Below are 13212 nucleotides of genomic sequence, written 5' to 3'. Positions count from 1 at the left end.
ATAATAATGTTGGAATTTTGGTTTTCTACTTTTTTTCCTTCCCAAGAATGACTTCTCAAAATATTGCTTGTATATATATGTTCATATATATGAACAGTTTTTCTCACCTATGAAAGTCAACAGATCTATCTTGAGTAACTAACGAATATGTATAACAAATATTCTGGCTGACTTCATTTCTGGATATAAAACCAAATAACAGTGTCATGTTAATGGGAAAACAAAATCTTCCAGGTTAGTGGCCAGGGTGAAATAAAAGCTCTGTTTTGCAGTGAATTTATTTAGTTATATATTTCCTTCCTTCCTTACTTATTTAATAAATGTGTTTTATTGGCATGCCATGATGCTCAAAATAAATAAAAGTTTGAAACCCTGTTTTATAGTGTTCTTATAGCAAATCAGATGCATTTGAGAGCTGCTCTAGCTGTATACTGACTAGCTTTGTTTATTGCTACTCAGTATTCTTGATTTTTACTAGGGATTTCACGTTTAACCATCCCAAATTCAAAGTGCCCTTTTTCACTGCAGAACAACTGTTTGTATTTGATGGAGGCTGTCTGTCTCATTTTTTAAGTACAGTTGTTTCAGATTGTAAATGATACATATTTCCAATTTTTGCATACCGCTAGTATTTTTTTTACTTATGTTGTTGTTATTCTCTTCCTTGTGAATGCAGATTGTGTCAGTTTTCTTGTATGATTTTGAAGAAATAATCTCCTTCATTAAATACCTTAGTAATGTTGCTTATATATAAACCTGTACATATTTTTATTGTGTACATGTTACCTTGAGACCGTAACAAATCTTAACTATTTCTCTTGTTTGGATCAAATGTAGAATATTGCAGAGGTTGTATGTGTGTATGTGGGGGGCAGATTTGTAGCATGTAGATCAGTTTGGAGGTTCCCAAATTATTCATGTGTGATCTAATTGTGTAAATATTCAGATTATTTGAGAAGGCTTGAATTACAGCTTTCTTATTTCTATTTGTAAGCCTGAATTCATTCCCTAATGTCATGAGGTTATATTACTTCACCCTCTCCATTTGTAGGAGTCCATTGTGTGCCTTACATATTACTAAGACATGTCACATGAGCAAACAACTACATACATAATAAAGATTCAAGGTCAAAGTACATTTCATTCTCCCCCTCCCCAAGTATCTATCTATCCAGCCCATCATGCATTCTGCTTTACATTAAAGTAGAGTGCTGTGCAAGTACTAAATAAATAGGACGTTAGCTATTTCCATGAGCCAGCCTGGTACAGCTAGATTTAGGAGTGGATTCAGGATTTCATATCTTGTACAAGTGGAGTGAAAGAATGTATTGTAGCCTGTACCAGGAGTAACCACAGTAGCTGACTGTGGGTCAATTCAGATATAACAAAAACTTTGATTTCCCAGTCAAGAAATACCAGTAAGCTTCAGGCTTTTTTCCATATCTCATCTCCTTCTCACTCATGGGGAAGAAAACTTAATGAATTTTTTTAAAAACTATGTAAATTTTTGGGAGATTCAAAACTTAAGGCCTCCCTGTGATTTCACAGAGACCATGATCTAAACGTCCATCCCAGAGTTATCCGAATGTTAATATAACTAAAAGAGAAATAATTAAATATTGCTTATATTTAATTAACCATATTATTATTATTGTGAGGAGGAGTTGCATTGGGTTTTGACTCTTTTATTTATTTTGGTACAGTGTAAAAATTCTCAGGTAATTTTCTCAACTGAACTTGTTGATTATAAGCCATCAATTTGCTTTTGACTCTTTTCTTCAGGATGATTTGTTCTTCAGGTTTTCCAGCTGTGTACCTTCAGGTTTTTCTGACCCATCAGGTCTTCCAGTGGTGTATGTATATCCCTCCACCTTCCTTCCCCTTTTGTTCCACTTTTCCAATATTATAGACTTCTCAAGAGAACTAGTATTCACATATGTTCAGAATATGTTAACTCGAACCTGGTCATTTGTGTGAGTGACAACTATGTACTTGTTTGTTTCTTGGCTATTCATGGCATTTGCAGAAGTCTTTTCTACCACTGAGTTCAAAAAGAGTAAATTGCCTACTCAGTTTTGAACTTTGTTGGTATAGATACATTATGCCATGTGAATATTTTTTTCCAAGGTGTTCACTGCTATTCTTACCACGTGGTAGTCTGTGACATGTTTCTTTACTGCTGATAGTCCTAAAAGGCAGAAGTGATCTACCACTTCAGTTTATTCATTGTCAGTTCTAAGGCTGGTTGTCATTAGTTGCTCATCTTTATACTTAATCTTAGTCTTATTTATTCACTGTGTCTCTAGATTTCCATTACTAGAGCTTGCAGATCATTTGCATTTTTAGCCATCAATTGTGTCGTTGGCATAGTACAGCTTATTTATGTTTATTCCTCAAATTTTAAAACCATTTTAATGTCTTAGAATCCAGCTTCCCTCAATATGTATTCACCAGATCAAATCTGAGCTTATTCCTTGTCCTGATGCAAATGAAAACAAATGGCAGGAGGCAGATCTACAATTCAGTTTTAAGTATTTGGAGAAAGATAAATGTGATAGAAATGGTTGATTCTCATTTTGTGAGACCTTCTTAACGTTTATTCCATCATATTATTTTAAGTTCCTTTGCAGGCAACAGCATTCTATGAGATTTTTGTGCCACAAATTAGATGTATTGTTGGAATAGATCAGTGATTCTCAACCTTTCTAATGCCGTGACCCCATAATACAGTTCCCCATGTTGTGGTGACCCCCAAGTGGGTGTGGCCACCAATAAGAGGGAGTAGGACAGCTAGGAAAAAAGGAAAAAAATGGCGGACAGCATGATTTGGTGACCCCCGTGAAATGGTCATTCGACCCCAAATGGGGTCCCGACCCACAGGTTGAGAACCACTGGAATAGATAGTTTTTGATTTCTCTACTTTCAGGGTTATCATTGGGCACTTGATCATCTGCTGAAATGAAGAATTTGAGAATGCAGCTCCTATTGAGAATTATTGTTTGTCCCAATTAAAATCATGGCAAATATCAGGATTCCTGCCCATGAAAGGATCAGCTGCAAATACATATGGAAAATGTTGGGTCACAAATATTAATTTTCATTCTTGTATAATGGGAAAATATATTTTTGCATAAAAATAGTAGATAATTTTTGCCTCTGAAATAATAGTTTTGGATATCCTGTCCAGATAAACCACTACAAGATGGCTTTAAATAATATGAAATTAATTTTCAGTGAGGTGTATTCGAAAAGAAAATCGTTCTGTGTATGTTGTACAGCACAGAGAATATTTAATAAAGGTTGGTTCCAGTTTCCGTTCTGTTGAATATGAAACTCTCTGTATGAAAGTTTAATATGTTCTTCTTCGCTATATCCCTAGTATTTGAAATCTATCAATAATATGGAGATCAACAATACGGATTTTTCATGTGGTAGGGTGGAGTGTGACTAAAGAATCATAATACAACATTGGCCAGAGAGATTTACATAATAATACAATGGATTATTGAACTATACTGTTTATCAACAATTGAATTAGGGGTTTTTGATAAAGAGACAGTTTCAAGCAAAACGATCACATTTGAGGTGTGAGAGGATATCTGTTCATATAATAATTTTCCAGGATTTCTTTTTCCTCCATTTCCTTTTCATTACTATTATGATTATCAAATTTGAAGTTGGCGAGAGAAACTATAATTGACTTAAAATCAAAAATTTTCATATCCAGGGACACAAAAGAGGAAGAAAGCAACATACAAGTTTAAAGTTGGCTGCTGGTCTTTTTTAACTTTTAAAATAATGCCTTTATTAGATTTAATGATTACATTTACTAATTTAGCCTTGCCTAGTATAGCAAAAAATAGAAAATGAGAGGATAATTGTACTTTTATATTCAGCCATACATTCTCTTTGCCAGCTCTAGTTTTATTCCACAACATTGATTGTTTTAATGTTGAATTATTTACGTGGCCTCCTTTTTTAATAGCTCAGTTATATAACCCTGCAAAATATGCATATGCAATTAACTTTGCAAAATTTTGACATATAAAATGTAGTGTTTTGTTTTGCTCTTCAAGAATGACTATCATTTTCTTTAATGTCTGAATTCAAAATGGGTGGAACCTGCCATTCTGAGAAAAGAACATTCCCTCAGAATTTGATACTCTCTCTGCTCCTATTTAACATTTACATGAAACCCCTGGGTAAGATTGTTCTCCACATTAATGATGAGTGAGCATCAGCTGACGGTTGGCAAGATTGAGTAGCTTTGGGTCTTAAGGCCTTCCGAATCTGGTATTTTGCCATCTTTAGTGCTGGATAGGGTCTCACTCTTCCAAACATACCCAGTGCACAATCTTGCAAGTATGGAAGTCCAATTCTCCTGCCCTTACTTTTGTAGGAGATAACTTGTATAAGAGTTCCTCCTGAGCCTCTTGCTCCACCCACTATGCAGCTGTGGTTTATGCTCATCTGACCATTCCCTAGGCAGCACCTCTTCGCCTGGTCTCCCAAGGTCATTCCCACATTACATTATCTGAGAAATTAGTGTTACTTCTGATGCCAGTGTATATGACCAATGTCTTGGCTTCCTGAAACCTTTATTCTCTTAGTAGTATTAATATCTTAATAGTGGCGTCCTTTTTCTGGCATTTTTTTGGTCAAATGAGATTTGCCCAGCTTGCTGGCAATATTAAAAGACATCAGATTCCTTTTAAGGGAGACTTTTGTACTAATAGCTGGATTTTGTTGTTGAGTTTTCTTTTCTTTTTCTTTCATTTATTTGCAAAGGCTTGTTTCAGTTGCCACATGACACTGATGATATGTTGCTTTAGTACTTTTCAAATATGATTTGATGTGCTCTTGGTTTGAGATTCATTGGTAACTTCATGTGGGTCCTTTTTGGATTATCTTATCAGAGCAATTGCTTTTGAGAAATTACTGCAGGAACTTATCTGAACGTGAAAATCCCAACAATTTCATACTGACAATTCAACATTTTTTCATTTTTTTCTGAGTGTGTTAGTATTTATACACAGGTTTATATTTTAAGAAAAGCTGCACATTTCCATTCATTTTTTTTCCAGCGGAGAGACCTGTAGTTTAATAGCAGAACACTTGGTTTCGCATGTGCAAAATTTGCTCTTTAGATTCTGATATTTAGGTTCAAGTTTCTGAAAAACCTGAGTTTGTGCCATTTGGAAGAGATGTGTGGATAGATCAGTGAGGTGTTTTATTATAAGGCAGTAGTCATGCATTCCAGCTCTATAGACCAAGCAGGATACTCACCATTACCTCATCTCTGTTCTAGGTGAAGGTGATAGGAAGATTTGTTTTAAATTTAGATGTGAACAGATAATTACCTTCCTCTTTAGGCTCCTGATTACATTACTTGCTTCTCTAGTTTTTAAATATTTATAATGACTGATGGAAAAATCATTTACTTTATGGGGTAAAATAGAAAGTAAACAGATGAGAAAAATTATAAATGTTTTGAACAATTGCTTTCAATATCACAGGATCAAAGTTATAATCCCCATTAGAGAAAAAATGACTTTTTTTTGTTCAGCAGGGGACAGCAAAAAGATGGCTGGCTTTCATTTCTTTGGCTCAAAAGACTACCACATTCTGAGTTTGTGTGAGACAATGAGAAAAGTGATGTATTGAAGGGCCAATTATGACATACTGTGTTTACATGCAGAAATATATGCATATTTAGGTGTGAAAGATTGCACAGGTAAATAGATTAATAGATTAAATATTCATAGGTATTAATCATACCGCATAGATAGTTGAATACTACAGTACTTCTTTATTACAATATTTACAATCCCACAATATAGCCAGCATTTTGTAGTACAGTACTGATGTTGATTTTTTAAAAAAAAAAGATGGAATGGATGGGAGGAATTCTTCAACATATACATCCTCAGTATGTAAAGAAGTTTTACTTCCTTTGTGTTCATCTGCAAATCAGTAATTATAGACCATAAGAAATTTCCCAGAATGTCTACTCCCAAAGAAATGTTCAGAAATGGGTTGATTCTGATGTTTTCCATTTCAGAATTGTTAATGTTTAGGGGAAACTGCAGCCAGGTTCCATAGCATGCAATTTGCAGGGCTATTTTACCTGTGAGAGTTGGGTGTATGGATGTTTTTCTGGTGGGTTTTCAACAATTTTACTTGCTTTTCTTTTTTGCAGTAAGGAACAAGCTGGCCCAAGTTGGTGGGCTTGCTGACAGCTTCCTTCCATCTTGACCCATGCTTAGTGCAGTCTGCATTGGGTGGTACGGAGCCTTTGCCGGTGTTTCCTCAGTTGCAAAAAGAGCATGTTAAGTGCAGTGTGCTTCCCTTTTTTGATCCCACACAGACACGTCTTCTGCCTCCGAAGATGAAGGTTCGCTCAGGCGCCAGGCTGCCCTATCTGCTGCATTGCATCAGAGCTTACAGAATGCTGAGTCATGGATCAACCGATCTATTCAGGGGTCATCCACATCTTCATCAGCATCTTCTACACTATCCCATGGAGAAGGCAAAGGGACCAGTGGGTCACTAGCTGATGTATTTGCCAATACTCGAATAGGTAGGAGCTGGTGGGGTTATGGACACTATAATTAAACATTTCAAATATTTATTTTTCTGTAAAGCTTTAGAAATCTCCCCAGTGTCAAAACTCAAAATTATTTTCACATTTTTCCCCTAAAAGCCTGGCAATGTTAAGCATGATTTTTGGAGAAAAGACTCCATTGGAAGAGAGGAAAAGAAAGGGAGAAGCCTTTTGACATAATCATCATGAAACATTTGCACAGCAGCCTGGCTAATTTTTTTATGCCACTGGTGGTTTTGATGCTTGGAACTGCTCTTTATGGTCAGTAATTTCACTTCCAAGCCAGCAGAAGAGAGTACAGTAATCCTCGTGTCCTGTGTTATTATCCTATGTTTGCCCCTTAATCAGTCAGAGGCACTGCCCTTTCTTAAACCTATCAGACAATGAGATTTGCCTAATAATGGGATCTTGGGGAGAAAAGAGTCAACTTTATCACTCTTGTCACCAGGAAGAGATTTTATACCTCTCCAGTGACTGAGTGCTTGTATACAAAACAGGGTTTTGGGGGGTTGTTGACGATCTCAGCTCTTTCCAAGAAGGAAAGTAGGAAATGACCCACCTGTCTTGAGTAAAGTCTTACATTGCTTTTGGGGACCCTGAACCATAGACCCTGAGCTGCCTAGAGTAGTCCCCCACGATAAGATAGGCAGAAAATAAATTTAACAAACAAATTTTCCCCAGCTCAGTGGTACATATTTGTTGAGGCATGTATAGATTTGGATACCCCAGGCTCAGTTTTTTGACGCTCTGAGGTGCTCCCTGCCGCTGGTGCTGCTGTGTGAAATTTTGTAGGGTTTGTTTGGCTCCATCATACGTGTTTCTGTATTAACGTGTCCCAAACAATATTGTTGCATCTCAAGGGGTGCCTGTGTCTTTGTGTGCTGTCTGCTTTGGCTTAATTGATTTCAGACAAGCATTGTGTAGATACTTGGTGTCTCTTAATTGCTGCTTTTTATTTCTTTCAACCTATATGTTGCTGCTGTCTTTCTTACTTACTTAACTTACTTACTTACTGGGATGTGACTCATTTTCTAAAATGGAAAACTTGGGGGGGGGTTTACCTGTTTAAAAGTCCATCACCATAGATCACGCTTTCTTCAAATAAAGAGATTCTCATTAAAATGATGGTAAAATGTGCCTTCAAATTGGAACTCTTGGCTGTTCAGTTGTTGAATAACTGATGTCAAATTGATGTTATAAAATGCATCTCTTTCTTTTGTAAGAAACATGTTAGGAATATTAAGAACAGCTAATGAAAAGCAAGGTTTCCAGTAATAGCATTGCATTTCAATATAAAAATACCAATATTTGTAGCTCAGGGTTAAACTGCAGAGTTCTTGGTATTTTATGAGCTTGGTTGTTTGTTTGCAATCATTTCATTACCCAACTAGTTACTGTAACATTATATATACTGCATATAAATGACAGAAACCTCACACTCACTTGCACTGATGATGTTATCTAGTTGAATAATAAAATGTCTGTAAGCAAACAAGCTCAGAGAGAACCAAGAACTCCACAATACAGAGACAGATACTAGTAATCAGCTATAAATATAAGAACATTTTAAAATGTTAGGGCATTTTCACATTTATAAAAGACAGTCTTGGTTAACCTCAAAACAACAGAACATAATTTGATTGATTGATTTAATAAACACAACTCACAGAGACCAGTGGTTAGAAGAACAGAAACTGATTGATCATGCGTTTGCTCACTAGTTTGAAAACATTTCAAGCAATAAAAAATCCACTTTTGGTTTGATATGTTTCTGAAGTATAATGTAATATTTATATTTGTATAGATACTTGTTCTTGAAGTACCAAGTTCCTAGTTCTGAAGCATGGGCCTTTCTGAAAGCTTGTTTTCATACAGTTTTGGCGGCCATGTGCCAAATTCAGCCTGGATAGACCAAAACCAAATTCAATGGTTGTTAGCAACAGCAGCAGCAAAAATGAAGCTGTTTCCCCACGGACTGACATAATCTGATTAAACATTGAGTTTCTTTCTTCTAACCACTTCACACAAGTGAGAGCTGACTCTTGGACAAAACTAAAGTAGATGTGTTAGTGATCAGAACACTTTTGAAAGGTGGACTGAAAAGACTGGCATTAGTTGAACGAGTGCAACAGTGAAAATCTTACCCTGTTTGAAAGCAGGACGATGTTTCTATCTTATATTTATGTCTCAGTCTATGTATTGGAGAGTAACTCATTGTCCTTCAGTTCCTTATCCAAGTGAAAATATACATCTACATTTAGGTCCAAAACAATTCAACATTAAAATGCAGAAAGCAGTTCAGCAAGGTACATATAATAAACACTCCGTCTCAGTATTTGTACATTTAGTGACTAATAACATTGGTGAGCATAATATTCATTAACAAAGTAAATTGTGTATGAGCTTTTAATTTGTGTGGCTAATGATATATGTGTAGATATAAGTGAACTTGTATTGTTTGTATATACCAATGCTGTAATCAGAATATGCTTCCTACAGAAATTGAATATTTGATTTCTAATGTTATATAACCTATTTTAATACTATCTATCTATCTATCTATCTATCTATCTATCTATCTATCTATCTATCTATCTATCTTATCTATCTATCTATCTCCTCTTACCCTAAAGTGCTTTCCCAGTAGCTATAGCTCTTAAAAGTAATTTTCTTTAGAAATATATATGTCACAGAGAAATGTAACCTGCATAATTATCAATTACTAGTAGTGTATATTTTTTTTGTTGTGTTCAATCACGTCCAGTTCTTGGAGACTGCCTGGAAAAATCCCTTCAATTTCTTGTCAAGGTTTTTCAGAAGTGTTTTGCCATTGACTCCTTCCTAGGGCTGAGAGAAAGTGTCTGGCTCGAGGTCACCCAGCTGGCTCCCAGCAGTGTATTAGAAACAATTATATTGCAATTCAGTAGAAGGTCAGAGAATGATATAAAAGTGTAGAGAGGCTTTGCAGTAATCCAGTCTAGAATTATTTTAGTCAGTAGTGTCAATATCATTGTTTCTGTTGCAATTTAGAAACTTAGTAAAAATCTGTATGTTTGTAAAAGGAGTTTAAGTTTAAGTTCTTCCTATTACATGCAGTTAGCTAGATGAGTATAGAGGTTATATGACCTTTTCCCATCACATGTTTGCTGAGTTAGACTGAACAATCTGAAAGAATCCTACAGTTCATAATAGTAGTTTCATGGACAAAAATTATCCTCTTGCCCTTAGGCACAATTCTTACCTAGGCAAGAGAATACATTTGATATGATGGTGTAGTATACTGTTTTTTTCCTGCCTCTTGAACATTGCTGCGGATATCTTAAATCAAATTCAGATAGTCCCTTTAACCTTGGAAAAGAGACAACGTGATCTGTTGGTTACCAAAGCAGAAATGTGAATTGGCATGAATAACTAAATGCAAAATAAAAAATGAAACTTAGTATGCATCATGTTCTCTCTCCTTTGTGGTTTTTGTCAAGATAATTGAACCAAAAACATGCCCTTGCATCAGAGAAGGGAAGAATTGTGAATGCAACCAGTCTCCTCTTGGGTCATCTTGTAACAAGAAGTAACCTGAATCTGACTTTTCTCCCTTGATCCTCTTTTCAGAGAATTTTTCAGTTCCCCCGGATGTTACTGCAACTACCTCCACACCCGCCTCTTCTGCACGCCCATCTGCTATTGACCTTCCTCCATCGGGAATAGTGAAGGGCATGCACAAAGCATCCAACCGGTCCAGCCTTATGGACACAGCTGATGGTATATCTGCAGAATCACAATGCTATATTGTTCCCCCCCCAAAAAAATAAAATTAAGCAGAAATCAGTCATTTAATGTCACAGAATTGTGAAAGGATAACAAAAGGGAGTTTGTAACTCAAATGTGGCAGTAGGGGGATCTTGGTAACATGGAATCCTTAGTTCTAGGGCCCATTGCTTCTTTGTAAAAATAACTATGTGTATTTAAGGAAAAAAAGGTTTCTATTATTGAGTTTAACTTTCCTTAGCATGATGCCTCCCAGACTTCATAGCCATCATGGTCTGTGAGTAGGTTAATTACCTGGAGTAGCATCACCAGGATGGTTTGATGTGTCTTATGATGAAAGATACCGTTTCTACAGGGAAAATGCTTGCAGTTTTCAAAAGAGTCAATCCCAACTAAACTCGTGAGCAGAACAGCTAGCCCTGTATAACCACCAACATTTATATTTGTGTTGCTAGAATAGGCAGAAACTATTGAGTTAATTCTCAGTTGGTTTTTCCTTTGTAAAGTGAAGAGGGGGGAATCAAATCTGTAATTTTGTGAAAAACAAAAGGGGTTTGCCTTGGTTCTTGAAAGTGTGCAAAGGTTACATCATTCAAATTTGAGCATACAACAACAATAAAGAAAAGGGGGAGATGATTTCGGGATAGTCAAAATCAACCAAACCACAGGTCTTATTTAAATTTCTGACACAGTATTCATTAATAGAATTTTGCTTTCTATACAAAATCCTATTAAATCCTCAGGTAGGAAGTGTATTAAGAGGTTATATTTTGTAATCATTTCTGGAGACACATAATACTTTAATACATCTTTTATAGAATAAAAGATTGTTGTTTTTATAGGCAAAACAAAATTCTTCTGATGAATACAAGGCAAATGCATTGGCAAAGACTTGTATTTTATTGACTTTTCTTGCTTAACTTCTTTACATTCTGTTTCATACTTCTTTGATTATATGACAAGCTGAGTTATCTACATCTGCAATCCTGTGTAGGAGAACAAGCTGCCAGAGCCTTTGTCGTATATTTGAGAGAGACACACATGATCACTGCTTATTGACTTAAAATAATTAATAAGCCTAAGCCTGAATGCATGGAATTTCAGGCCTGACAGTTGGAACTGTAGAGAAGGACAGTTCCTTCTCCAGAGTTTTCACTCCTTAAGAATCAAACAAACATTTGCATGCTCTGTAGTTTGGCACACGGGAAAAGGACCCTCCATCAGCTAGATAAAAACATTAAAACTCTGTTTGCCAATTTCCTACATCTATTAAAAATCCAACAGAGGAATCAGAAAGAAGAAAGTTGTTATTTAAAATAAAACATAGAAAACTTGCTGATTAAAGCTATCAAGTGGAATTATTCCTTGAGGATATTTTCAAGGCTGACATTCCATAGCAGGATCTGGCCCTTGATTGTTCACCAGCTTGTTTGAAGTCAAAGCAAGTTCACCCACAGCAGGTTTTCCTTTGAGGTAGGGGAGTAGATAGGCAGATATGGAATGATTTTCACAGAGGAAATTTCAAAATGACAAATTTTCAGATATTTGATTCATATAGAATCTGTGTAGCACAAGGCTGGATTGTAGGAAAATCAACCTGAGATACAATTTTATGTGAGTTTTGGTTTGTATATCCCCAAGAATGTTGTTTGTTTAGGGCGGTGTTTCTTAACCTTAGCAACTTTAAGAAATGTGGACCAGCTCCCAGAATTCCCCAGCCAGCAGTTCTGGGTGTTGAAGTCCACACACCTTAAAGTTGCCAAGGTTGAGAAACACTGGTTTAGGGTAATGGCTTAGCACACGGGTGTCAAAACTGATCACGTGACATCATGATGTAACCTTTTTGCCTTTGTGGAGCCGGGGTGGGCATGGCCTGCGCTTGATGCATCCAGCCCGTGGGCCGCTAATTTGACATCCCTAGTTTAGCAAGAGAGGAAGAGAAACCTAATCTGTCACACTGGAACGTTTTTGTGCTTTTCAAAGAACGTGATTATTAGATCAGTAACCTAAATTTGCTCACCTTTCCCAGAAATTGCAAATATCTTCACTGCCACAACTGAGGTCACCCTTTCAGTTTATGTGTGAGCAGAATATATTTGCTCTTTAAGTTGTGTCAGGTTACCCTAGACAGTTCTTGCAGTTGTCAAAAATATAATTTATGCCCAGAGATTTTCCTTTCCTATTCTTTCCTGCTACACTATCGATGCTGATTTTTGTATCCCTGGGAAGAGCCAAAACCTGCTGTCTGATTTATCATGTCCCATTGTATGGAATTCCTTTTGCTGTTTTAAGTCAATATTTCTGGGAATTTGACAAAATATATTTCTTTGATACAACTAGGAATATATGGTTGGAATAATCACAAGTTAGTGTCACTTTTATTGTGTTTTCTGAAGAAGAAGAAGAATAACATGAGCTTTATTATGGATCCCTCCCCATTGTTAATTACCAAATAATGGCTATAGGAGTAAAAGATTAAGGAAGTGAAGTTTGGCATATGTGTAATGAAATTTTGTTTTTAAATAAAATTGGAAAAGTTTTATTTTCTTTCTTTTAAAGAATTAGTTCTGTGTAGTAGAGATAAAGTGGATTTGTCGAACAATTTTTTGGTTGGATTCTGAACATCAGAGCCTCTGCCTTTTTTCATATTGGATAATCCCTTATTGTTTTTTCTCTGCAGTCACAGTTGCAGTTTGCATTAACATTTGTGTAAAACAAGTATATTATGCAATATCAGCTGCTACCACTGAAACCAAAGATAGAATTTTTTTTAGTTCTTATCTCTACACCTAAATTCCCACAGGATATCTTGTTTTGTTTTGTGAGAGCTCTACTTGTCATAG

General features: G+C 35.9%; 1 protein-coding gene across 3 annotated transcripts in view; it reads left to right on the top strand.

Moving 5' to 3' along the window:
- DIP2B (disco interacting protein 2 homolog B) overlaps window positions 1-13212 on the top strand; it is a 207469-nt gene that overhangs the window by 146951 nt on the left and 47306 nt on the right. For 2 of the 3 annotated variants that reach the window (XM_039352032.1, XM_039352034.1), the window contains exons 5-6: window positions 6368-6580; window positions 10214-10363. In XM_039352032.1, coding sequence (XP_039207966.1) covers window positions 6368-6580; window positions 10214-10363 — 363 coding nt within the window. The remainder of the gene's footprint in view (window positions 1-6367; window positions 6581-10213; window positions 10364-13212) is intronic. The other variant, XM_039352035.1, reaches the window with a different exon arrangement.

This window comes from Crotalus tigris, unplaced genomic scaffold (genome assembly GCF_016545835.1).
Source record: "Crotalus tigris isolate CLP2741 ecotype Arizona unplaced genomic scaffold, ASM1654583v1 scf7180000018397.643900, whole genome shotgun sequence".
NCBI lineage: Eukaryota > Metazoa > Chordata > Lepidosauria > Squamata > Viperidae > Crotalus > Crotalus tigris.
The sequence above is the reverse complement of the archived record's forward strand: the minus strand, read 5'-3'. Positions and strand labels throughout refer to the sequence as shown.